The sequence below is a fragment of the Coturnix japonica genome, chromosome 20 (genome assembly GCF_001577835.2).
Source record: "Coturnix japonica isolate 7356 chromosome 20, Coturnix japonica 2.1, whole genome shotgun sequence".
NCBI classification, from domain to species: domain Eukaryota; kingdom Metazoa; phylum Chordata; class Aves; order Galliformes; family Phasianidae; genus Coturnix; species Coturnix japonica.
Window position 1 is genome coordinate 8971223 of NC_029535.1, and position 25052 is coordinate 8996274.

At 60.2% G+C, this 25052-nt stretch overlaps 4 protein-coding genes across 5 annotated transcripts; 3 read left to right on the forward strand and 1 right to left on the reverse strand.

Moving 5' to 3' along the window:
* Window positions 1-35: 35 nt before the first annotated feature.
* Window positions 36-6998, forward strand: DUSP15 (dual specificity phosphatase 15). The gene is made up of 9 exons (XM_032448559.1): window positions 36-237; window positions 443-529; window positions 692-852; window positions 2584-2617; window positions 4617-4699; window positions 5075-5124; window positions 5432-5506; window positions 5869-6040; window positions 6153-6998. Exons 3-9 carry the CDS (start codon window positions 832-834, stop codon window positions 6363-6365), a joined length of 648 nt encoding a protein of 215 aa, XP_032304450.1. The 5' UTR covers window positions 36-237; window positions 443-529; window positions 692-831; the 3' UTR covers window positions 6366-6998.
* Window positions 6999-9045: 2047 nt separating this feature from the next.
* LOC116654278 (interferon regulatory factor 4-like) lies at window positions 9046-12242 on the forward strand. 2 transcript variants are annotated; one of them, XM_032448557.1, is made up of 8 exons: window positions 9046-9646; window positions 10127-10316; window positions 10518-10570; window positions 10752-10836; window positions 10908-11057; window positions 11129-11509; window positions 11613-11731; window positions 11837-12242. In XM_032448557.1, the coding sequence occupies exons 1-8, from the start codon at window positions 9473-9475 to the stop codon at window positions 11975-11977; spliced, it is 1293 nt and encodes a 430-aa protein (XP_032304448.1). In that variant the 5' UTR covers window positions 9046-9472; the 3' UTR covers window positions 11978-12242. The 2 variants fall into 2 exon arrangements, with proteins under 2 accessions (XP_032304448.1, XP_032304449.1); XM_032448558.1 differs by having other exon boundaries at window positions 9048-9646; window positions 10956-11057.
* A 118-nt stretch (window positions 12243-12360) lies between these two features.
* On the forward strand, window positions 12361-14333 carry FOXS1 (forkhead box S1). Its single transcript, XM_015882028.2, has one exon. The coding sequence runs from the start codon at window positions 13025-13027 to the stop codon at window positions 14261-14263; it is 1239 nt and encodes a 412-aa protein (XP_015737514.1). The 5' UTR covers window positions 12361-13024; the 3' UTR covers window positions 14264-14333.
* A 2769-nt stretch (window positions 14334-17102) lies between these two features.
* MYLK2 (myosin light chain kinase 2) lies at window positions 17103-24114 on the reverse strand. Its single transcript, XM_015882113.2, has 12 exons — window positions 23889-24114; window positions 22123-23289; window positions 21664-21998; window positions 20736-20841; window positions 20508-20601; window positions 20311-20420; window positions 19847-19988; window positions 19638-19708; window positions 19304-19432; window positions 19030-19182; window positions 18615-18747; window positions 17103-18381 (listed from the first exon to the last, which is right to left on the reverse strand). The coding sequence occupies exons 2-12, from the start codon at window positions 23253-23255 to the stop codon at window positions 18301-18303; spliced, it is 2487 nt and encodes an 828-aa protein (XP_015737599.1). The 5' UTR covers window positions 23256-23289; window positions 23889-24114; the 3' UTR covers window positions 17103-18300.
* Window positions 24115-25052: the final 938 nt, after the last annotated feature.

Below are 25052 nucleotides of genomic sequence, written 5' to 3' on the forward strand. Positions count from 1 at the left end.
TCACCTGCAGGCCTCGGAACCACCCGCAGGCCCCGCCCCAGCCGCAGGGTGCTGGGTTGTGCTATGGGTGCCTGGCTATGGGCAGGGGTGTTGTGAGCTCATCCCCTGCCCTTATGGCACCCAGCTGCCTGTGGGGTGGGGGCAACCAGTGACTGTGGGTGTCCTGAACGGGAGGCCAGGCCAGGCCCAGAGTCAGCGCTGCACCTTGCACAGCCACGTCAGCAGCACTCAGGGCAGGTGATGGCACTTCCCTGTCCCGTCAGTGCAAAGTTCCCTCCGGGTGGACGCAGAGTGGCTGTCACTGCCAGCCTGCTGCCCCGCTGGGCTGTAGGGGTCTCATATCCCCACCACGTCCATAGCGAGGGCTGGCCATGCCAATGGGCTAAACAGACTGCCCTTGATCCAACGGGACAAAGGTTTTGTTCTTCTCTTCACACTGCAGCCTTGTCCGTCCGCGCTGGCAGCAGACAGCACAGCACTCCCACACCACCGCTCAGAGGTGGAGTTACTCCTCCTTTGTCTCCTCCCGGTAAGAAGGAGCAGTCGGTGCGAGGGAGGCGGGTGCTGGGGAAGGGCTTCAGCAGGAGACGCAGGGGAAACAGGCGAGGTCTCTTCTGCCTCCTGCTGCGGCCAGGGGATCGGGCTTTGTGTGCTGCAATCGAGCCCCTGATCACAAGCAGCTGTCCTGCAGGAGCGAGCTCTACATGACAGAAACCTTCTCAGGCAGCTTCCAGAGTGGGGACGGCAGCTTCACCTGGGGACAGAGAGGACAGTAGCATCGGGGACAAGGACACCTGCTCCCCGCCTCTTCCAGGGCACGTGCTGCAGACCATGGGAAATGGCATGAGCAAGGTAAAGGGAGCGCTGGGGTGCAGCTCTGCAGAGCTGGGTGCTGCAGGACAGGCTTGCAGCGCTGGAGGTGGGAGATGCTGGTCGGGCTCTGTTTGCTATGTGATGCTGAGCAGCATTATGTGTGCCAGGGAGCCACCACGCTGATGCTGAAACCAGTACAAGGCACAGCTGGTGGAAAAGCTTGTTTACCTGCAGGCTGAGCAAAATCAGAAGCAGACAGGGACACTGTGTGAGGCTGCAGCAAGGGCTCATCCTGACAGCCGCCTCCAGCCGCTGCTGCTGGGGCATGCATGCTTTGAACAGGACTGCTGGGCATGCTGCAAAGTAGAGGACAGGAGGTCACAGCAAACCCCTCTGAAGGAGGCAGGAAACTTTTCCAACACCTTTAAAAGAAGGGCACAAGCTCCCAATTGCACGCCACTGAGCTCTGTTAGACCCAGAGGCTGATGGTGCCACGCTGTGCTTGCTGGTGCAGTGCTCTGCACAGTGCTCAAAACATGGCTCAATGGAGGGGACAGGCTCTATTTCTTGGTTGTTTGAGCTTTTCCTGGATCACAGGTGAGCAGAGACATCTTCTTTAATAATCCCCTGCAACCTATAGGCACTCGTTATCTGGGAAAGTTTTCAGTGTTATAGATGGAGTGCCCCATTTTATTCAGTGAGGAACGTATCAGAAAGTTACTGGGAGCAGGAATGTGCCATTATTCATGGCTCAGTGTCCTGCCCTTGGGAGCTGGCCTTGCTAAATGGCTCTTTTACCATCTAATTCTCAGTGCACTTGCTGAAAGTTACAGGCACCCTGTCAATATAAAACTGATCTAAAACATTAGGAATAGTAAAAAAAGCAAAACAGCCTCCTAAAGCTGCTAGAACAATAAAGATGTTTCCAAGCGTGGGCACTGAAATAAGTGCAAGCATTACCGTGTCTGTAGAAATCACCACAGCCCACCAAACATGCAGCACAAAGAAGCTGGAAGTGAACCCAGCCACACACAAGTGTGCACAGGCTGTTAATCCTAGTTTTCCATAATATAACGTAGCTGAAGGTAGGAATGGATGCAAGGTGTCTCATTTCTGTAATCTAAAGTACTGTTAATTGAGGCATTGTCAAGTAATTGCCTTTTCATCAAAAGAAGTGAAGTTTCTCGAGGCAAATGAATTTAAGATACAGCATGTAGAGCAATCTGTCCCAGGCCTGTTGGAAACAGACTCCTTGTAGAGCAGAGCAGGGCTGGAGCTGTAGGAGATCACACCTGATCACTCCCTGCTCTACCAGTACTGGCCAGGACTATCCTGGATCTTGTCCTCCTGCTTCCCTGGGTACTGCTGCTGCTCCAGGCCTTGACACAGTGAGGTGACAGCAGAGGGGTGATTTAGGCACTCGTTTTAATGGCAGGACTTTTGCCCTTTTGACTGAGGCCAGGCTCACCCTGGCTCAAGTCCCTCTGCAGTCTCTGCTTCTGCATCACAGACACTGCTGAGCAGCTGTGCTCAGCCCATACCCCAATGTGTCATCAGCCCCATGTGCAGGAGCCTGTGTCCATGTAGCTCTGTTGGGGCAGGATTACGTGCACAAGACACAGCCAAGCCAGCAGCATGGAGTGGGATGGAGTCCAGGGGAGGGAAAGCACACAGTGAACAGAGAAAGGCAGATGGGAGAACCTCAGTGCACGGGGTACCATGGCATGTGTTCAATGCTTACAGACTGACATCTCTCTCTGTGTCCTGCAGATCCTTCCTGGCCTTTACTTGGGAAACTTCATTGGTAAGCAGAGCCCCATACTGCAGAGAAACCCCTGCGGAGTTTCCCTGACCTCATGGTCTTGTGCTGCAAGGAAGCTCCCCACCTGCATGCCTTTGGTGCCTGTGTCTGTACTACGCTGGGTGGGCTGTGCTTGGCTTCCCAGGGCTTGTCCCAGCTGCTTTGGGAAGACTCAGGAACTGCTTATTCCTGCTGATGGATAGAAGCTGCTTTTCATCCTGTTCTCTCTATCACAGCTTCCCTGAGATCTCAGGAACCCTGGGGCTGAGCAGGGCTACAACCTTGCTAGGAAAGGCCCCAGCAGATGCACCTCTGCTGTGACACCAAGGAGAGCAGGGACATCACTGTTCGAGACCAAAAGCCTCAGCTTCCCCACGTTTTAGCAGCCAGGCAGAATGGGGCTGCACACACTTGGGTGTTGCTCCCACAGGCCAAGTCACGTTCTGACACCAATTCACTGTTATAATGGATTTTCACTGTCAGTCATTCATGACTAAGGACTGGCATCTGCTGTGAAAAAACAGCATTTATCAGAGCTTCTGCCTTCCCAACAGCTCTTTTGATGGCTCAATCCTGGCTGGAAGTGCTGAGAGCATTCAAAAACACTGGCATGAATTGCCAAGGAAACGTCTTGGAAGTGGCGGGGCAGCCTGGCTGGCAGCAGCCTGCCACGAGAACACTCCTCAGCATCCAAAGGGAATGTATCTGGGATGAGGGCTGGAGGAGCTGCTTCTGGCTGGTACTGTTTGGGAGCCTTACAGGGAGCACATGGGGAGGACCCAGCTCCAGACCCATCACAGAGGTTACTGCAAGCAACCACCAGTGTCTGGGCCTGGCCAGATGCCACCAAAGCATTGCTCCACCAAGAAATTCAGGGTGATGACAGAGATTTAAGGCCTGCTAAATTAAGCTCTGACAGCTCGTAGAGGCATTTTCTCTGACTGAAAGCATTTTCCAGCCATAATAAGCCTATATAATCATGTCACTAATTGCTGTCATGCTGACTGCTGGACTTGGGGAGGTGATGGCTGATGTACGAGTGGACAGAGGGTCCCCACCTCCTTCTGCATGCACAGCATGGGCTCTAACATGAAGCACATCTCTTGAGGCTCATCGCTATTAAATATTCACATCATGCCATTAGCACGTTGTATTTCAGATTCCTGGGCCAAAGTTTTACACCACTGTGAAGTTTAGAAACCCAAAACCACAAGAGAAGAAAATATTCGTACCCATCTCCAGCAGCCTGTGCAATATCAGCTGGTCATGTCATGAAAGGAAAACAGCTACAAAGCTGCTTAGCCAGCAAGATGAGCAGGCTCTGCTCCCAGAACTTTTGTGCTAGACCAGTGACCAGAATCACAACCAGAGGATGCTGGAACGTTAGTAAAAAGTAGGTCATTTCCCCAGAAAGCTGAGTATACCTGATCTCCACGCATGCAATTGCAGAAGGATGCACGCAAAGCGTTCCAAATCGCTGTTGTTTTCTGCAGATCCCTCTGGCCATGCCTAACAGCATTGATGTGAAAGGCTGCAGCCCCGCTCCTGCAGTCTGTAAGATAAAGCAGATCAGTCAGGCTGCAGCAGATCCCCTTAGAACATGTGCATGTGTGGAAGCAATGTCAACACAGGGCATGTTCTTTCCTCCCTAAGCTAGTGAACGAGTAGAGGCAAGTGCAAAGCTGTTTGCTTGCATAAGAGAGTGTTTTCCCATGCAGAAGTGAATTTTCACCCAAGCAGCAAGTTCAAGTGCCTTTGGAGGGAGTAGGTCTCTGTTTTGGTATCCCTGGGTTTGCATTCCCTGGTTTCCAAGAAGTGTTTGCATAGTTGCCTGTGCCTGCTGTGTTACCAAGTGCGTAGATGGATGCGGGGGGTGTAGTGCAGCTGTTCCTCCAGAGCACAGCTCTGTGTGCTGGTTTGTCTGCAGGAGCACAGCGGACATGCTTGTGGGAAGAGGAAGGTGAGAAATAAATACATGCTAATATCAAGTTTTATCCTTTAGATGCCAAAGACCTGGAGCAGCTAAGCCGGAACAAGATCACCCACATTGTGTCAATCCATGAGTCTCCCCAGCCCTTGCTGCAGGTAGGATTCTCTGCCCGATGCCACCATGCAGGTTTCTGCAGCTCTCTCCATGTTGCAGCATCTCCCCCTTCCAGTTCTGAGCATCCCATGGCACATCCACCTCTCCCCGGCATTAGTCCCAGAGGAATGAGGCAGCCCCTCTGCTCTCTGGGAAGCTTGCTGGTTCATGAATATAACCTGGCCTTGAATGTTGATAGGAAGATTTCCAGCCTCTCCCTCAAGCTCTCAACCCTCATTGCTCTCCCTGCTGCATTGCTGAAGGGGAGTGAGGCCCCATCCCAGAGCAATGCTGTGCTGTGGGAACAAGACCCAAGGGAAGCACAGGGGCAAGGACACTGATGGCTGAACTTCTCTTGTTCCTTTTATGTCTTGCAGGACATCACCTACCTCCGCATTCCTCTGCCAGACACTCCTGAAGCCAGCATGTGAGTACTCAGAGAGGCCAGAACAATGGGATGCAGAGAAGGAATGAGCATTCCACCTGAGAACCCAGGCAGAGCTGCCCAGAGAGCAGGGGAAGGCACAGAGCTGGCCAAGAGCAGTGGCATGTTCAGAGTGTGATCAGCCAAAGAGGGCTCTGAGCTGCCTGGGTCTCAGCAGTTGGTGATGGTGCCTGTAAAGAAACAGTCATTTATTTTAGTGCTTTGTCCTCAAACTCTGCACCACCTGCAGCCTAAAAATCTGGTTCCACACCTGTAGTCCTTATTCTGCTTGTTCTCTTTTTCCTGCTAGCAAGAAGCACTTCAAGGAATGCATCAGTTTTATCCACCAGTGTCGCCTGCAAGGAGGGAACTGCCTCGTCCACTGGTAAAACTTCTTTATCCACGTTACACCATGTTCTCCATGATTTGAGGAGCCCCTTTGGGGATGGAGAGCCACTAGAGAGGGGCAGCTTTTTGCTGCAGTTGAGTGAGTGGGAAGGGAGCAGTTTGGGGCAGACTTCCAGGCAGTGGCTGCTGCTTTCACTTCCCCTAGGGAGCGGGGTGTATTTATAGACACTGATCGAGAGGACCTTGGAAGGGCTTTGGCTTCCCAGAGAGCTTGTTCTCTGAGAAGAGGAACCAAAATAGCTGAAGCACAGGGGTGGAAGAAGGGGCAGGCATGGGGTCAGGGCAGCAGCCAGGAGCACACACTGCAGTTGGTAGCCAACATGCTCTTTCCTTTGCCAGCCTGGCCGGGGTATCCCGCAGCACCACCATCCTGGTGGCCTACCTGATGACAGTGACAGAGATGAGCTCTCAGGAGGTGCTGGAGGCCATCAGAAGCGTACGACCCGTTGCCAACCCCAACCCTGGCTTCAAGCAGCAGCTGGAGGAGTTCAGCGGCAGCGCAGCCCGCAAGGTGGGATGCAGGACAGAGCAGGGACAGTGAATCAGATCCCTTCCTTATGTCCCCTGCTTGCAAGCTTGGACTCACACTCTGACGCAGGCTCTGCTTCTCCCTCTTTCCCCAGATGCGCAGGCACCTGAAGCAGAGGTATGGGACGTCCCCTTTCAATGATGAGGAAGAAATCAAGGCCCTGCTACCAGCGGGGAGAGGAAGAGCATCCCGAGCAGAGGGAGCTCGGCAAGGACTGGTACCACGAGCCAGGGACATCAAGAGCACTGCTCCCTTCCTGCTGCGGGTGAAGAGGACGTTCTCCTGCATCCCAGCTTGTCTGAAGTGATCCCAGCCCGGGTCACTTCATGGCCTGGTAAAGACTAAGGAGCTGCAGCAGCAGAGAAATGCTGCATCACAGAGCCACAACGAGCCCAGCTCCTTCTCGCTGGGTTCAAGCGTGCCATCTTCTGTCCTGGCTTTCAGCTATTGGGGGAGGGATTCATTCACACTGCTGTATTCTGCAGGGTCAGCCCTTTAGTGCCTGGTGTGTGGGGACAGCTGGCAGAAACACAGATCACAGCTCCCAGTTCGCTGTGGCAGTGACAGACAGGGCTTCCCAGCACCCAGGTGATGCTGACAGCAGCTTTAGCACTTCAGCAGCAGCTGCATGGGCCGCAGGGGCACACAAGGTGCAGGAGATCTCGCTGACTCCTCGGGGCACTTTTCCCACCAGCAGCAGCAAGCTTCCAGAACCGAGGTGGCTGCAGTGCAGGGGCACATAGGAGCATTAGCAGTTAATCATGCTGTACCGGTGCTCCAGGCCAGCCAAGCACAAGCCTCGAGCAAGCACTGCAGCTTTCAGTGTTCATTGCACCGCATTCCCACTGATCCCAGGGCACAATCTTTAAATGGTGGGAAATAAATGTTTAACCTTGCCAGACCTCACTAAAGCAGAGCCTTAAACCATTTGGCTTAAATACTTTCTATGTCCATGTAGTATTCTACTTACATTTCATGCAGACTGACCCGCCTGGGACACAGAGGAGGAGCTGGGGTAGAAGGTCTCTAGCATAGGGTGATTCTCAGATGAGAAGCCTGTGTTGCTGTTGGGGTCTGGGGGCAGCTACAGCCCCACAAATGCAGTTTGGAGTTATGTGAGCAGCACCCACAGGAGCTACCCACATCTCCAGGTTGCAGGGCAGAGGTTGCTCACAAGAGCCCTGATGCTTCTGTAGGGAACAGGGCTGTGTAGCTGGGCAGGAGCAAACAGGTACTTACATGGATACTGTTCTGCTGTACCTTCTTTGCATCACAGAGCTGGAGCCTGCTGGGAGCTGCAGGAAGGCTGAACCACACCAGGAGCTGCAAATCCTGCTCTTCCCCAGCTCTGTGTTATTAACCCCTGACACCGTGGCAGCCGCAGGTGGGGATGATGCTGTGCTGCCCATGTGGGCCATCAGCATCACCTGTGCTGGCTGCTGGGTGTCCCAAGGCCCCATTACACTTGCAGGTGCTGCATGGGGTGCATGCAGCCATGTGGGGTACCTGGCATGGGAGTTCTGCCACACTTTTGGGCACCCTCAACCTCCCATTCACTTTCATTACAGTAACTTAGCACCACCCCACACTGCTTCTGCAGACCCCTGCCCCACTGCTTCCCTACTTCCTCACCCCACAGTCAGATGTCAGGGGGCTCCAGCCCAGCACTGCCCAGCACCCCCACACCCAGACGTGCTGCATTTACAGCCAGGATTTCCTGGTCCATGCAATAAACCCACACCAAGGCCACGTGCAGAGCAGCAGCACCTCCAGGTCCAGGTCTGCAGCGCTGCAAAACATTTATTTTGGCAGATCCGGTTTGCACAACTGGAAAAATACAGACAAGGGCAGTGTTAGATGTGAGTTAATGTTTGACTCCTTTTTGAAAGGCATTTCAGCATTAAAAGAGGAAGGGTTAAGCGGCTTCACCTTCCCTGTGCAGTGAGTGGCACAGTAGTGGAACAGACTGCTGAGCATCTTCCCTCCTGGCATGTTAATTGCATCCCCTGAACCTGCATGTCACATCTATGAGGAGTGGAGAATTCCCCGGCTGACAAGGGCTGATATGGCCAGGCTGGGTCTGCCTGATGAGCTGAGATTAGTCTGAGGACTTGGAACCTATTTGTGCAAGCCATCAAGGTGGCAGCAGCCCCTTGGAACCATCTCATAGCATGAAGGAGTGATGGTGAATCCTCCCTTGCAAAACCCCTGGCCCCTTTCCATGGAATAAAGCACCTGGATCACACCAGTGAGGGGTGAGGAGGGGGCCAGGTGCTGTCTGTGCCCCACTGCCCTGTAAGGGCTGGAATGGGGCTGGTGCTCAACCCACATCTGAGCTGCTGCTGGAAATCCCTGTTTGTGGTGGGGAGGCCACAGCATCTTCCTGTGCTCTGTGTCCCTTCCCAGTGACCCCAAAACATTGGCCTGGTCCAAGCAGAATGCCTGTATGCTGCCAGGGCCAGCAGGCTCCAGCCCCCTGACCCCACACTGCTCTATGCAGTGCTGGCACCTGGCTGTGCCCTGCGCCACGTGGCTGTGCCCCATCCCCACACCCTGTGGGAAACCCCAGGGAGGGGAAGGCCAGATCCTGGCACTGTGTCACCGCTTATTCATTTAGAGGATTTCCAGCTCAGAACAGCCCTGATTCTGGAAGCATCGTCTGCAGCACAGAAGTAACTTTCTCTTACTCAGAACTGGAAATGAAACCCAATGGGGCGGTGATGGAGCTGCAGCACCAGCCCCCCAGACACAGTGCATGGTAGAGCCATCATCACTGCTTGCAGCAGCTCGCACCAGCCTGGCTCCATGGTATCATATAGGTTGGAAAAGACCTCCATGACCCCCAAATCCATCCCCAGCCCACCCCACTGTGCCCACTGCCCATGTCCCTCAGTGCCACATCTCTATGGCTCTGGGACACCTCCAGGGATGGTGACCCCACGGCTCCCCGTGCAGCTGTGCCACTGCATTATCAGTCTTTCTGAGAATAAATGTTTCCTAGTATCCAACCTGCCCCTGGTGCAGTGTGAGGCCATCACCTCTCATCCTATCACTGGAAAAGAGACCAAGTCCATTCTTGGGCAGTGTGGGAGCCTGAGGGGGGGAAAAAGGAATATATGCAGCTACCAGAATAGGGAGAAAAGGGGAGAGCAGCTCCTTAAGGACAGGAAAGTGTAAGGAGCGCAAGCACAGCCTCAGGGCACTGCGGGGAGCGAGGTGTCCCGGCGTGTCCCGGCGCTCCAGCCCCGCTCCCGGTGCGCTGTGCCCTCCCCTCGGGCCGGGATCCCGAGGCGGCAACGAACCGAAAGCGGCGTCAGGAAAGGGAAAGTGAAAGGCCGGGTCCCGCCGCGCTTTCGCTTTCAGGGTCTCCGCACGTTCCCGAGGACGGCGAGGCCGGGACGGGCCGGAGCCGGGATGGCGGAGCCGGGGTCTCCCATGCGGCTGAAGGAGTGGCTCATCGCGCAGATCGACAGCGGCCGCTACCCGGGGCTGCGCTGGGAGAACCGCGAGCGGACGCTCTTCCGCATCCCCTGGAAGCACGCGGCCAAGCAGGACTACCGGCAGCAGCAGGACGCCGCTCTCTTCAGGGTACGGCCTCTCCCAGAGCCCCCCCGGAGCCCCCCGCCGTCCTCCTGCTCTCTCTCCCCTTTACATCCCCGCTGCACCGCCCCGCTCTTCCCTCGGATCCCCGCCGCGCCGGTTCCTCGCACCCCCCTAATCCCCGCAGCACCGTCTCTGTGCCCCCCCCGGTCCCCCCTGCCCACCCCCGCGTCCCCCCATCCCTTCGGCACCGACTTCGTGCGCCTCCGCTCCGCGCTGCTCTCACCCCGTGCGCCCCCCGAGGGTCCGCGGTGCACCGACACCGTGCGCATCCCCGGACCCCGCTGCTCAGCCCCATTCCCTCCCACAGCCCCCCGATGCTCAGCCCCATAATCCCCCCCCTCCTCTCCGCACCGGCTCTGTGCCCCCTCGAACCCAAATCCCCTCCAGCCCCCAGCTCCGGGCTCCCACCCACCGCCCGGGCTCCTCCCATCCCCGTGCCCAGCGCAGCCCCCGCTCCTCCCGCAGGCTTGGGCCGTCTACAAGGGCAAATACCACGAGGGTACGGACAAGGCAGAACCGGCCACCTGGAAGACACGGCTGCGTTGTGCCTTGAACAAGAGCCCTGACTTTGAGGAGGTAACAGACAGGTCCCAGCTGGACATCTCTGAGCCCTACAAGGTGTACCAGATCGTGTGCGACGGCACCCGGGATGCAGGTACCCCCTGCCGGGCTGTTGTGCCATTTCCCCGTGTCCCACATTCTATGGGCATCACGGCTCTGTCCTCTTCCTCCCCGCTCCTCATCCTCTGCAGAGCTCTGGGCTGTGCTCAGGCAAAGTGCTGTGATGGGGTCAGGACTGGGCTGGTTTCCCCATGCTGCTTTTGGGGCTCAGTGTTTTGTTCCCTGTTCCCTGCAGAGAAGGATGAGAAGGAGAGCAGAATGCAGCCCACAACCAGTAAGGACCCACAGGTGAGCCATCCCCCGGTGGGGGGCACGTGCAGAGATAGGATCCCAAATCCCCTCTTCCTGTGGCTGCTCCCCCTGCCCACATCCAACATCCATCCTGGTTCCCCATACCTGGGGGTCGAGCGGTAGCAGGAGCTGGCTCAGGATCCTTCTTTGCCCTCACTGTGGCTACTCATGTCCCCAGGGCCACGTGGCCGAGGAGAGCCACCGAGGCACAGCAGGAACATGCCACACGTTACCCCTGCTAAGCGCCCATCCAGCAGAGCGAGGTGAGAGAAGGGCCCTGGTGATGGGTGGGAGCAGGGTAGGACTGAGTACGGGTACAATCACTGCTCTGCAGGAGCCACTCTGCTCTCCTGGTACCCACACCACCTCCACCCCAACCCAGGATACCACGTGCGGGGAATCTTCTATGGCTGGAGCCCGACCCACAGCCACCTGCTTCCCAGGGCGCCATCCTTCCTCCCTGCCGAGGATGTCAACCACTCAGGTAGGAGCTGTGCCAGCCGGTCTGCAGCCCCCCAACCCCCCCAGCCCCACACTGACCCCTAATCCCTGCAGACTGCTGGCTGCACATCCGCCTGTACTACTGCGACGTGCTGGTGAAGGAGCTCACCACCCGCACGGCCGAGGGCTGCCGCATCGCCACGCGCACTGAGGGTCCCTACGGCCCCTCCCGCATGGAGCTGATCGAGTTCCCCTCACCACGTGCACTGGGAAGCAGCGGGTGGACAGTCGCTGTCACCGAGGTCCTGGAGAGGCTGCTGCCCCACCTGGAGCGCGGGGTGCTGCTGTGGGTGGCCCCCGAAGGGGTCTTCATGAAGCGGCAGTGCCAGGGCAGGGTGTATTGGAATGGGCCGCTGGCCCCACACCGGGACTGGCCCAACAAGCTGGAGCGGGAGAAGACCTACAAGCTGCTGGACACACAGCAGTTCCTGGAGGGTAAGTGCCTGTCAGCCCCAGGGTCCCATCCCCATCACGGGACCCATCTGCTGGGGGACAGCTATGGGGATACAGGGTGTCCCATCCCTGTGCGGTGTTGCAGAGCTGCGCAGGTACCTGAGCCACGGGCAGCCAGCACCACGGTACCAAATCCACCTGTGCTTCGGTGAGGAGTACCCCACCAGCACCGGCCACCACCTCCAGAAGCTCATCATGGCCCACGTGAGTACACACAGGGCTGCTGATCCTTGTGCCCATCAATGGGGCGATGGGGACCCTCAGTGCCAGGCACGGACCCCATCCTCCCAGCAGCTCCGTGCCCTGCAGGTGGAGCCGGTGTTTGCACGAGAGCTCTTCCACCACGCCCAGCGCCTGGGTCCTGCTCTGCTGCGGGGCTGCCCCCAGCCCTGTGCACCCACTGCCCCCGGGCGCATCGCACACGTCCTGCAGCAGCTCTGCCAGCCCTGAGCCGGGCAGCCGAGGGGACACGAAGCCTGGGGACACACGGCCGCCCAGTGGCAAACCCATAAAGCCACGTTCAGCAGGGATGGATGCGGATGGATGCTGGCCGGAGTGGGGCACTGCACGGAGCGCTGTATTTATTCCCCAGGAGCCCAGCGGAGGCTGCTGGGTGCAGCTGTGCCCAGCAGGGGACAGCCAGCTCTGTCCTGGTGCCTCGCGCTGTGGGGATTTGCTGTCTGTGAGCTGTAGAAATAAAGGTTGTGTTTCGGTACTGCCGGCTGCGGCATCGGGGCTGGGGCTGTGCTGCCGTGCAGGCTGCGGGGGAGCTGAGTGAGGCAGAGCCAAGAACTGCAGGGACATCAGGAGCTGAGCGCTCTGCTTGGAGCCACGCAGCTCCTGCTGCCCTCAGCCCCATCCTGCCCTCTGCTTCCCAGCGCTTATGCAGGGCTGTGTGCAGCAGCGAGGTGCCCTCACAACCGGGCACCACGTCCCAAAAGCACTTGCTGCCCATGGCTCGGTTTCCCCCAGTGGTGGGTGAGGGGGCTCCCGGCGGGGCTGGGGTCGTGCTGCAGAGCAGCGCTGACGTGCCCAGGTAACTGGGCTCAGTGTGTGCACGGGGACCTGGGTCAGGGTGGGGACATGGCGCAGAGCAGGGACACGGCACGGTGCGGGGATACAAAACCACTCCAGGGATGGGGTTACCCGTGAAGCCCCATCCCCACACTGCATCCTCTCACCCCACACCATTGCTGCACTCCACATCAGCACCACCCGGGGCTGGGTGCTGCGAGCGGGCGGGATGAGCCCTGTGCCCCGTTCACCTCCCGTACCCATCACAACCCCACAGCGGTGCCAACCCGAGCCCGCTGGCTCCCAGCCCCGGGGCCGGCCCCGACTGCGCGTCCGGCCGCAGGGACCAGCACTGGACGATGGGGCCCCGCTCCGCCCTGGGCGGCCCTACGGCACCGTAGAGGAGGGGCCCACCGCCCCCACACCGTTGGGGCGTTTTAATGGGCTCGGCCGGAGCCGGGCAAGCAGAGTGAGGACGGCAGGATGCAGCCGGAGCTCCCGGTCGGCTCCGCAGCTCTGCGCGGCCGCACGGCCCCGGACAGCCCCTATCCCGGCCCCTCGCCGCCTGCCGAGGCCACCAAGCCGCCCTACAGCTACATCGCCCTCATCACCATGGCCATCCAGAGCACTCCCGAGAAGCGCATCACCCTCAGCGGCATCTACCGCTACATCATGGGCCGCTTCACCTTCTACCGCGACAACAAGCAGGGCTGGCAGAACTCCATCCGCCACAACCTGTCGCTCAACGAGTGCTTCGTCAAAGTGCCCCGCGACGACAAGAAGCCGGGCAAGGGCAGCTACTGGACGCTGGATCCCGACTGCTACAACATGTTTGAGAACGGCAGCTTCCTCCGGCGCCGCCGCCGCTTCACCAGGAAAAGGGCCCTGCAGGATGGAGAGGGGGATGAGGGACGCAGGAAGACCCCCAGGACCCGCTCACGGGCAGCGCTGCCAGAGGAGGGGAAAGCGGAGAGCGGCTTTGCATCACCGACAGCAGAACAGAGGGCAGAGGGTATTGGGGTGCCGGGCTGTGCTGGGCAGCTCTGTGCTCACCCGCGGCCCAAAGTGCCATTCTTCACCAAGGAGCCACTCGGGGTCCCGTTGGAGAGCCGCCCGCCCGCCCCCCCCCATCCCAAGCAGACTGCCTTCGGGGGACCCCCGGCTGCGCTGCCGCTGCCCCGGCCAGGTCAGTACCCACTGCCCACAGAGCCCGGCCACCCCGCGCAGCGCTCCCCGGACCCCACTGCATCCCCCCCGGGTGATGTGGAGGGCAAAGAGCCGGCGACCCCCACCATGGGGCTGGGCCAACCCTTTGGGCAGGTGCCCCCCGTTTTCCCCAGCACCCTGCTGGGCACGGGCAAGCCCCCCCCGTCTTGCTTCCTCGACGGTGATGGCTACAAGCAGCCCCCCCTGCCCGTGTTTGGCTCCTTTGGCCGTGGGGGGCCCGAGGCACTGGGGGGCAGCTACCAGTGCCGGGTGCAGGCGCTGAGCTTCTGTGTGAACGAGCGGCCGTGCGGTGCAGCGCTGGAGCATCTCCTGGCTGCAGCCCCCACTGCTGCCACCGCCACCCCCCCGGCCCCTCGCCAGCCCCCCTTTGGGGTGGGAGAGCAGAAGGAGCCGTGGAGCACAGGGGGGACGATCCCGCTGCAGGGAGGTGGTGGTTACCCCCTGGGGCTGCCCCACTGCCTCTACCGGACGCCCGGAATGTTCTTCTTTGAGTGATGGACTGACATCTCCCCCCCGCCCTGGTACCATGCAGGTACTGTAGAATAAAGCACGTTTGTTCATGCTGCCTCTGTGTCTCTGCGACCCGCTGGGGGTGGGGAGCAGGCAGGGGGCATCGAGGCCACTCCGTTCCCACCCAGATTGCTGCTGGGACATGTCTCTGTGGCCGCCCACTGTGGCTCTCCTCCATGCAGACCCCCCTTCTGGTGCCCATGGGCTGGGTGGTCTGGCATCCCCAGATGTGATGGGGATGGAGCCCCTTCCTGATGCAGCTTCTACCTGGATTGACAGGAGGGAACCCTCTCTATAAGGGGCTGGGGGATGTGCTGCACCCTGGAGCAAACCCTGCACTGCTCACACATGCCTGGTTTGCCCCATGCGCTGTGTATGGTATGAGTGGTGCTGGCCTCAGCACCCACAGAGAGAGCCAGTGGGGGAGAGCTCCATGGGATGGGGTGTATGGGGAGATGGGGCTCTCCCTGTATGGGACCATCTCCTTGCCAGGTCCTCACAGCACCCTACAGAGCTGGGCTGTGCCAGGGCTGCCTGCAGGCATGGCTACAGCTGTGATGGGAACAGCAAGATTCCTCAGACCTGAATCATTCCGGGCGGCTGCCGGTGAGGAGCATCGCCTGAGTCACCACTGCCGGGCTGGGCACGGGCTGGGATGGGCTGGGATGGGGTGCAACTGGGGTGGGGTGGTGTCCCAGGCTGCCAGCCCCTTCCCACGCATCTCCAGATGATGTGGGGCAGCATCTGCACAGAGTCCACATTGCAGCCTAGAGCAGGGCTGGCAAAGTGGGAACATGTGACTGTACATCCATCCTGTGTCCATGGGAAGGGACCCCCAAAGAAGCCCCCAAGGCTGCAGGATGAAGGTGCACCTGCAGGGTACAGATGGTGTCCATGGTTTGTACAGGGGGGGATGCTGATGGTGAGGCTCTCTATGATGGTTTGGGGATGGGTGTATAGCAAAGCTCCCCGGCCCCCCAGGCAGTGAGATGTGGCTCATCCAGGCCCCAGGGTCCCATTGAGGGCCAGCCCTGGCGTCACTCAGGGACCAGAGCAGCGCCACTGCGTCACCCGTTATCAGCCCCAGCAGCCGCTGCCAGGCCATGGCTGTGTCCCAACCCCAGGCAGGGCAGGAGGGGCCTCTGCTCATCACCAGCACAGCAGCAATGCTCTCTGGGCTGCAGGCTTTGCTTTTCTCCCTTCTTTTTGTTGGTTTTTTTTTCCTTCCCTCCCCTGTGGAAAACAATATTTGAGTGCCTAGATCATGCTGGCGTCTCCGGAGCCGTCTACAGCGAGCAGGGCTGACCTCAGCCCCCTCCTTCACATGGTCCCCGGGGGCGCGAGAGGAAGCGAGAGCCGCGGAGCCGTGCCCAGGGGCCGTCTGGTTCCCACACCACGCAGCCGGGCCGCCCGCCCGCTGGGCTCTGTCTGTGCCTGGGAACACAGCACCAGCCCGGGGAGCACTAAGGAACCCAACCCATCTCTGCCCCCCACAGCACAGACCCTGGTATGGAGACCCCATCCCCAATGCAGCCAGCATGAGAGGTGTTCCGCTGGCATGCAGAGGGATGGGTGCCCCTGTGCAGGAAGGAAGCAGCAGGGCTGTGTGGGAGCACGGCCATGAGGGTGATCCAGACTCAGCCATGAAGGCTGCACCCTCAGCATCGCTGCTCCCCACTGGGATGGGATGGGGCAGAGCTCTGGCCGTGGCCTATTTCTCTCCCTGCCCTTCCTCCCCCCTCACTGCCGGCTCACTGGGTGGCCTGGCCCCAGCCCACTCACTGCTGGGACCACACTGCAGCGGGTGCTGGTGTGGGAGCACAGACCCCCAGCTCTGGGCAGTGCTGCATCACCATGTGCTGCTGCACAGCACTGCCCTGCTCACCCTCCTTCCCCTCTGGGGTTACAAATGGGGTCACAGCACCAAGAGACCCCCATGTGAGGGGAGATTCACGGATGCTGAGTGCAGTGAGAGCGCACCAGATTAGGACCATCTCCATCGCCGTGATGTGATGGTGACCCACATCCCTAGGAAGGGAGAGGAGGGGGCTGCAGGGTGGAGGTCTCCATCACTTCACGCTGGGTCTGACCGCCCCACATCGTCCTGCTGTGGGGCAGCCATGGCCTGGCTGTGCTCATCGCCGGGTGCCGCCATGGTAGGCAGGCTCAGTGACACCCCCGTGCTGCTGCGGCTGAGAACTGGCACCCACAGCACTCGTGGGCACCCGGGGCTGCCCTGCAGCTCACCCTGCAGCCCCATGGCCCAGGGCAATGCACGGCTCCTGGGGACCAGACAGGAAGGAGACGTCACCACCACGGAGCGTAACTCAAACCAGATGGGGCCGCGCTGTTCTCCAGGACCACAGGGTGGTCACCGGCAGGAACTGGTCAAAGGCTGCCGGCAGGAAGCGGGCTGGGAGGGACGCCCTGGGCCCAGCAGCAGCCCGGCCTGCTCTGCCTTAACTGCTTCAGGGCTGGACATGGCCAGAAGGCACGGAACCCCACAGGTGTGGGGTGGGGAGCAATGGGACAGTGGGACTGCAGGAGCCATTGTTGGGCACAACCTCTTGAGCAGTGCTAAAGCCATGAGGACACCTCTGTCTGTCTGCCCATCCATCCATCCATCCATCCATCCATCCATCCATCCATCCCCTTCCCACCAGCACCCCCCAGCCATGGTCTGGGAAGCACTGCCTGGGGCTATTGGCGCACTGTCTGTCCTTCTGTCCCTCCTGCACAGGACAGGATGCCGTTTCCACCCCCTCACCTACCAGCAGCACTCAGTTCCCAGCTGCTGCCCACCCACCCAAGGACGCTGTTGGCTGTAGAGCCGTGGGGCTGCTCTCAGACCTGTACATTTATTTACAAGAAGCCGAACGCGCTGGTGTCGGCCCTCCTGCATCACAGCCCTCACCCCACGGCAAAACCCAAAGCTGCGGGGATGAATAGCTCGGTGCCAGTCCTGCACAACGAGGTTGGGGCTCATGAGGATGATGATGGAGGGGATGAGGGTTGGGTGGGATGGGGAGCAGCCCCAGCACGGCCATGCTGGCGGGGGGGGGACGCTGGCGGGCGGTAGTTCCTGTGTGTTGGTGGTCAGAGCTGAAGCAATCCTCCGCTGCGGGGGGAGCGCGGCCAGCTGCTCTGCATTAGGACGCCTTTATCTGGCGGGGACGTGTGAAGGAGCGGCCGCGCTGCTCCCCCGCTGGCAGAGCGGAGGGCAGGGGTGAGCAGCAACACAAAGGCTCCTTCTTCGCTTGCCGGCTCCCAGCTGGGGATGGATGATGCTCCTGGAAGAGAACTCGGCGCTTCCTCCCTTCCTGTGCAGCCCTCCCGGCGAGCAGAAACGCGGGGCCAAGTCCGGCTTCCTCCGGTGGGGAGGAGCGGCCGCAGCACCGCTCCTGTGCCAAGCGCCGGGGTGTGGGTCCCGACCCCTGCTTTAGCATCGCGGCACCGGCATCGCTGCAGGAGAGGAGCCCAGCACTGCAGAAAGGGTCCAATGAAGCGACCACGGGGCACCGCTGCAGCATTTACAGGCAGAGCTGAGTGTCAAGCGTGGGTGCGAGGTGGTGGGGAGCGCATGGGGGCTCATCCCGGGCTGCCCCAAAGGCAAAGGAAAGAAACGCGAGCAGGGAGCGCTGAGCGTGGAGTGGGTGGGACATCGATGGGTGTGGGAACGGTGGCTGCACAGCCGTGGGAATGCAGGGGGGAGCATTGTGGGGATGGGGAGGGCTCAGGCCCTGAGAGCCCATAAGGGTGGGAGCAGGCGGGGAGCACACAGAGCCTGTACTCCGAGCAGCCCCGCAGCACCCGGTACCAGCGCAGCGGCCACGAGGGATGCGGCAGAGCTGGAGCGGGGCCGGGGATGGAGCAGGGTTGGTGCCAGCCCCCTGCCCCATAGTGGGATGGACGCAGGTGGGGCCGCCCCCAAACAGATCCTGCTGTGTCCAGGAGCCGGACGCGGACACGGCCCCAATCCCATAGTCTGGCCCGAGCTCACAGTGCTCAGCCCACAGCCGCAATCAGACACCCAGCGCCGTCAGCGAGCCTGAGCTGGTGATCTTCTTGAAGCGGTTGGCAGCACAAACCCCGATGAAGTTTTTCTGCAGAGGAGAAGAAGAGATGCACGAGTCCCATTGCAGACCTTGTGGCTGCATCCTGAAGGGCTCCCAGGGCTGACACAGGAACAAACAAAGGAACATCCCCACCCTCTGTCCTGGGCCCCTAAAATAAACCCTTGGGATGCACGTGGAGGGAAGCAGCCTGGGGACCCCTAATCCTTCCCAGGCAGCACAGTGGGCTGAGCTCAGCCCCATCCCCTCCCAGCCCTACACACCTTCCAGCGCCGTCGCATGACGTATTTCTTGAGCAGCACCTGGGACTTGAGGCGGCGGTTGCAACGTTTGGCCTTCTCTGCCAGGTTGGTGAGCCAGGGGTGCTGCAGGCACTGCCCTGCACTCATCCGGGCACTGTAGGACAAGAGGGCAGCTGTCAGCCCACGGCCCCATCCCACATACAGCATCTTCTCATGCCCTATCTGTGAGCCCTGGTGTAGGCTGTACTCCAGCCACCAGCCCTGAGGACTAATGGGAAAAGGGGACCACAAATGGTCCCACTCATCTCACATGGTGGCCCTGACAGGAACACTGGTGGCTTTGGGGATGTTGATGGCCCCAGCACAGAGAGTAGCACATGGGTAGAGATGAGAGCACACAGGTGGGGGGCTGCAGTGGCTGCTGCCAGCTCTGTACCTCTTCTCTTTGATGATGAGGTTGGAGACGAAGTCCTTGGCCTCATCTGAAACGCTCTCGAAGGTCTCCTCATCAAAGTACCAGTTGGCTGCCAGGACGTTGTTGAGTGTTTCGGTGTCGTTGTCACCCAAAAAGGGGGAGAGGCCGCTGAGGCTGGGGATTGGAGGGATGGTGAGCAGGGGGTTGTGTGCACCCCAACTCCCCTGCATGGAGCAGAGACAGTGTGGGGACCAATTTATGCCCAGGGGAGCAGGGGGGGTTCAGCCCAACGTACAGCATGTAGGTGATGACGCCCATGCTCCACATGTCGGTGGAGTAGGAGACCTGCTCGTAGTTGACGACCTCAGGGGAGAGGAACTCGGGAGTGCCGAAGTTCACCTTCAGCTTCTCCTCGGGGTTGTACCTATGGATGGGGAGTGATTCAGCAGGGGGTGTCAGGCTGTTCCCAAAGCAATGTCCCCCCAGGAAAGGATGAGCCCACTCTCACCAGGCTCTACCCTTCCCATCCCTCCCCCATCAGCCAGTGATCCCAAACCCAGTGCCATGCAGAAGGGTGGGAACAAGCATGGAAGGAGGAAGGAGCCAAGGGAAGAAGGGGAGCACAGCACCTTCGAGCCAGCCCAAAGTCAATGATCTTCACCATATGCCCAGTGGCAGCAACGCAGAGGATGTTCTCAGGCTGTGGGGACAAGGGCAGGGGGTCAGTGGGGGGTGAGGGGGACATGCCACCCATACCCAGGGCACAGCACTGCTCCGTGTCGGTGCTGCCCAGAGCCCTCCCAGCCCCATCCTCTCCAAAACCCTGCAGTGAGCTCACCTTGAGGTCGAGGTGGAGCACGTGCATGTGGTGCATGAAGCGGATGCCCTCGCAGATCTGCCGCACGAACACCATGCAGTCCACCTCAGTCAAGTGATAGTCGTCATCAATGATCCGCTCAAAGAGCTCCCCACCTTCCACGCTGTGTGGGCACAGGTGGGTCCCTGGGTCACCTGGGGCTCCATGTGCCCCTGGCCCCCAGCACTGTGGGCACAGCTGGGGTGGCACATTTGTATGCTGGGGGTCATCCCCCACCCCAACACAGCCATACACAGCGCTGTCCCCAACCCAGAAGCAAGAAGGAAGGTGGGACAAGCAATGCTGGGGACACCCCTGGCCCTGACCAGCTCTGTTTGGTGTGAGGCTGGCACATCTGCTCCATCCCCACGCATGGGCACAGCCTCCCTGCTACGCTGCCCCTCACCTGGGCATCAGGCACCGTGCAACACAGCCCCAGAACTCACAACTCCATGAAGAGGATGATCTCCCGGGGCGTCTCGATGGCATCATAGAGCTGGATGAGGTTGCGGTGGTTCAGCTGGTTCATCACATCGATCTCCAACAGCACCATTTCCTGTGGCAAGACCCCCAATAATGGCACTGCTTCAGACCCAGCTGATCCCCAGCTCCACCTGCCCAAAACCCAGCTCCCATCACGGACCTTGTCCTTGGCTCCCTGCTTCCGGATGACTTTGGCAGCCAACTTGAGCCCCGTCTGTTTCTCCGTACACGTGTGTACTTCACCGAATTTTCCCCTGAGGAGAGAGATGGCATCACGGCTTCATCCCATTCCCTGCACCCATCAGGTGCAGTCCTGAGGGCTCAGAGCCACCTCTGGGAGCTGCAGGGATCCGGGTGTCCTCAGCCCTCCCATCCCACTCCCTCTTACCCCCCCAGGATTTCCTTGGAGCTGAGGTTGTACTGGGAGCTGACGCTGCCCGTCCGCAGCGAGACGATGCGGTGCGCAAAGGGTGCGGGCGGAGGGGGGACATCGTCTGCAGAGAGAGGAGGGGAGTGAGAGCAGCGCTGTGCGACAGGGAGCAGCACTGCTGGGACCCCCCGGCTGTCAGCATCTCGGCTGCTATAAAAAGCACGGTGTGACAGAGCCTGCAAATAGCCGCCCCGGCACCTACAGCACCGCCCTGCTGCATATCACCGTGCCTCATATCACCCTGCTATGTGCCACCCTGCGCCTGGCCACCATCCCACGAGTCACGCTCGCCCTCTCCAGGCCACGCAGCTGTTCGTCACCCTCAGCGGTCCACTCTCCTTCCCGTCCCCGCTCCGTGCCATCCTACAACACTCTTCCCTCGCTGCCTCCGTGCCACCATCCTTGTGCCACGCTGCCCCTTCTGTGCCACCACGTCCCACTCGCCCACCCAGGGCAGACCCCGCTCGTGGAACCCCCCACGCTCCACAACAACGGGAGCCCCATGAGCAGCCCCCACCCCGGGGTCAGTGCAGCCTCCAGCCCTGCTGAGCCCCCAAGGACGCGGTGCAGGACATCGGGACACGCTGTCCCCCTCCACCAGCCAGGCGGTGGCTGTCACTCCGGCCATGGAGACGGCTCCTGTCCCTCTGGGCAGCCCCGGGCAGCACGATGTGTGCCAGACCTCGGACGGGAGAAGCCTGAGGAGGGGACACTCCGCATTTAGCCCTGTTTACAGTGAAACTGGAGCTTGAAGACTGCAGAGCGGGCCAGGAGCCAGCAGCATGAGCTGGCAGCCCAGGAGGGCGGCAGCAGAGATGTGAATACACCCCAGGGCTGCTCTGCACCACGGAGAGCATAGCACAGATCTGCCGTGGTGTGGCCTTACCCAATATCTCAAACGGGTCTTCCTTCCCAAAATCAGGGGTGAGGTAGGGGCTGGGTGGTGGCACTGCCACTGTCACAGCGGGCTGCCCCGCGGCCCCAGGGCCCGGCTGCTCTGCGTGCCCAGGGGGCTCTGAGCCGAGCTGGGGCTGCTCCTCGGCTCCAGGCAATGTCCTCTCCTGTGGGGTGGCAGCGCTGCCTTCAGGGACGGGCTGCTCTGGGGGCTGCAGGTCCCGCTGTGCTGGGGTGGGCTCTGCCAGACCCTCTCCTGCCAGCGCCATTGGGGTTTCCTCTGGGATTGTCTCCATCGCAGCCATCTCCAGCCCGGGCTGCTCCTGTCTGCAAGCAGGAGCAGGAGGTGAGCATCACCCTGAGCCCAGCCCCCAACCCTGACCCAGGAAGGGACCCATTCTAGGAGGACCCCATCCCAGCAGGGTCCCCCCAAAGGCTGAGCACCAGGTACCTCTGGCAGGTGGCCGGGCAGCTCAGGCTCTGCATCAGAGCCGGGCGTGTGGGCTCGGGCCCCCTCAGTGGTTGCTCCTTGTTTGTCTGCTCTGCGTTGGCCTCTTTCACCCCTTCACCCTGAGCTCCTGCAGCAGCCGGGCCCTTCTCCATGCGCTCCTGCCCTCCATCCTCAGCCTTCACAGCAGCTGGGGGCTTCTGTACAGTATCCGTAGCCTTCTCCTTTGCAGGAGCTGTGGCTTTCTCCTTCACAGTCTCTTTGCCATCCTGAACCTTTGTCACTGCTGTATTCTTTTCCACCTTTGTGGGTTTCTTCCCTCCTTCCTTTGCAGCAGCAGCAGGGGTCTTCTTTGCGGGCTGTTTTGCAGCCGGGCTTTTCTTTGCCTTTACAACATTTTTACCTCCATCCTCAGCCTTCACAGCAGCCGGCTGCTCCTTTGCAGGCTCTCCCTTGGCATGGGCTGGTGCTGCAGCTGGGGCTGTCCCTGCAGGCTCTGCCTTCCCTCCTTCAGCTTCTGTTGCAGCTGAAGCCTTCTTTGTGGGCTCTGCTTCTCCTTCAGCCTCAGTTCCTGGAGCACTCGGGGCATTCTCCTTTGGAGGTTCTTTCTGAGCCCCTGCTACATCTGAGCTCTTCCCCTGTGCAGGCTCTACCATCTCTCCTTGGGACCCTCCCATTGTGGTTTTATCCTTTGCAGGCTCTTCCTTCCCCCTGTTGGTCTCTGCAGCCGAAGCCCCCTCCTTGGCAGCCTCCTTTTCCCCACCATCCCAATGCTGTGCAGCGTTTGGGTCTTTCTCCTGCTCAGGATCTACCTTCCCTCCTTTGCTCTCAGCCTTCTCCCTCGCTGCACCCTGAGCCTCAACAGCAGCACCCAGGGCCACCTCCTTCCCAGGCTCTTCTTTCTCTGCAGCACTTGGCACTTTCTCCTTCACAGGCTCCGCTGTCCCTCCATGGGGCTCTCCTGCAGCACCCACAGCTTTCTCCTTGGGCTCTTCCTTCCCTCCGTTCTGAGTCTGGACAGCATTGGTGGCAGCAGTGGGGTCAGGCTGTGCTGTGCTGGTCTCTGTTCCAGAGGGGGCCACGCTTCCAGACCCCCCCATGTTGGCAGTGTTGCCCGGCACCTCGTGCTGCTCCATGGGTGTGGGCAGCTGCCCCAGGTCAGCAAGGCTCCTGTGGGGAGAAGGCATGAGTTGGGGGCACTGGGGAGCAGCAGGATGCACGTGGCTGCCCCACTGCCATTGTGCTCTGCTATCTGCCCCACAGTGACCGACCAGCAGCCTGACACCGGCACCTGTTGTGGTCATGGTGCCATGCGGGCGGCTGGGGGCCCGTGGTTGCACATGTCCTGGTGTGACTGCCAGGTTGGCACTATATGAGCCCCCAGCCCGGCAATACGAGCCCCCAGCCCAGCACTGTGAGCCTCCAGCCGGGCATTACAAACTCCCAGCCCAGCAGCATATTTCTACTCTGCTTCCTACAGCCCTGACCATGCTCAGCCACGAGCCCCATTCTCCCAGACCCAAAGCACAGCTCCCCTACAAGCTGTTTGAGGCATGGGTGGCCCATCCCAGGAACAACCCCCCACCCCAGCAATCCTTCTGGCCACAGGGCTGCTTTAACAGAGCTGCTTTTACAGGGCTTCCCCCAGCCTCTGCAGTGCCTTGTGCTCAGCTCTGTGCCTTTGTGGTTTGGGTGAACCCATGTTCACTGGTGACCCCCAGTGACTGCACAGACCACTCCATTCACCCCATAGCCCACGTCCCCCTTACCTGGGGTCCCTGGAGTAGACGACAGTCAGGAGAGCAGCATCCGCAGTGTGGCAGCGCCTGGACGGAGCAGCCCCTTCTATACTGGGTGTAACGGAGCCGGATTAGTGCAGAGAGAGAGAGGGGTATCCTTTACATCAGCAGGAGCCGTCCCGCTTCGCCTTTCCCAGCACCTGTTGCTGCTGGAGCCCGTTCAAAGGACATGCCACTCTTCCATGTGTTCCCACCGGGCAGAACACACACAAACATCGAGCAGGAGCCGGCACACGGTCACCAGAGAGGGAGGGAGGGAGGGCTGGAGGTGGCCCCGTGCAGGGATGTGCGGTGCCTCACCGCTGGGGACAGCCCTTGGCCAGGGTGTGCTGGATGCTGCCCAAAGGACCGAGAGGTTCCAAGGCACCCACAGGGAACACGGGGCTGTCACTGCATTGGGATGGCACTTGAGAACTATCCATGACGGTGCCAAGGAGCTGCCGGTGGCTTTGCCCATTGCCAGTCCTCAGGGTGAGCGGCTTTGGAGTGATGCAATGAGGTATCACAGGCATGGCCAGCTCTGGGCATTGTGCTGGGGACTAAGAAAGGGATATCGGCTGGGAACTGCAGCAGCAGCCCACATCCCTGCCCTCGGGAAGGAGGCAGAAGGCACCAAGTGGATCCAGAGTGAACGCCTGGGGGTCAGGGGCAGAAACAAAGACACCGGGGCTGCTGCTGTGCGCACCATGAACCCACGGGGCTTTGGGGCCGCCCAGCTCCCAGCAGAGCCTTGTTTACTTTAAACCTCTGCTACCTAAGGTGAGGAAAGCTCTGCTCGCAAGGACACAGACATCCCCTGCCGCTCGGGTTTCTGCAGGGGGCGGGGGCGGTCACTTGAGGCTTTCAGGAGGAATCCCCGGTAACCGAAGCCGGCCCACCCCGCTGGGTGAGAGCGCTCCAATTATAACAGCTCCTAAAGCCCACAGCGCTGATTTATCACGCGGTGGCAGCGGGAGCAGCAGAGCCCTGAGAAGGAAGAGCTCGGCCATTTGCCTGCGTTACTTCTTTGAGAGGGGACAGCAGAGCTCTTGGCTCGGTGACGCATCATTAAGGGATGGGAACGGGGGAAGGAGCCGCCCCAAGGCACATGGGGCCAAGGATCTGCGCCTGGCCCCGCTCCAGCCGCCCTGCTCT

What these genes read in the sequence shown, in the direction of transcription:
- DUSP15 (XM_032448559.1), top strand. Translation starts at nt 832, where the DNA reads ATGGGAAATGGCATGAGCAAG. An exon ending in TTACTTGGGAAACTTCATTG is followed by an intron (nt 2,618 to 4,616) that starts GTAAGCAGAGCC and finishes TTTATCCTTTAG; the next exon opens with ATGCCAAAGACCTGGAGCAG. An exon ending in CTCCCCAGCCCTTGCTGCAG is followed by an intron (nt 4,700 to 5,074) that starts GTAGGATTCTCT and finishes TATGTCTTGCAG; the next exon opens with GACATCACCTACCTCCGCAT.
- LOC116654278 (XM_032448557.1), top strand. Translation starts at nt 9,473, where the DNA reads ATGGCGGAGCCGGGGTCTCCCATGCGGCTGAAGGAGTGGCTCATCGCG. An exon ending in CAACCAGTAAGGACCCACAG is followed by an intron (nt 10,571 to 10,751) that starts GTGAGCCATCCC and finishes TCATGTCCCCAG; the next exon opens with GGCCACGTGGCCGAGGAGAG. An exon ending in CGCCCATCCAGCAGAGCGAG is followed by an intron (nt 10,837 to 10,907) that starts GTGAGAGAAGGG and finishes ACTGCTCTGCAG; the next exon opens with GAGCCACTCTGCTCTCCTGG.
- FOXS1 (XM_015882028.2), top strand. Translation starts at nt 13,025, where the DNA reads ATGCAGCCGGAGCTCCCGGTCGGCTCCGCAGCTCTGCGCGGCCGCACG.
- MYLK2 (XM_015882113.2), bottom strand. Translation starts at nt 23,255, where the DNA reads ATGGAGCAGCACGAGGTGCCGGGCAACACTGCCAACATGGGGGGGTCT. An exon ending in AGCAGGGAGCCAAGGACAAG is followed by an intron (nt 20,421 to 20,507) that starts GTCCGTGATGGG and finishes GTCTTGCCACAG; the next exon opens with GAAATGGTGCTGTTGGAGAT. An exon ending in TGCTCCACCTCGACCTCAAG is followed by an intron (nt 19,709 to 19,846) that starts GTGAGCTCACTG and finishes TTGTCCCCACAG; the next exon opens with CCTGAGAACATCCTCTGCGT.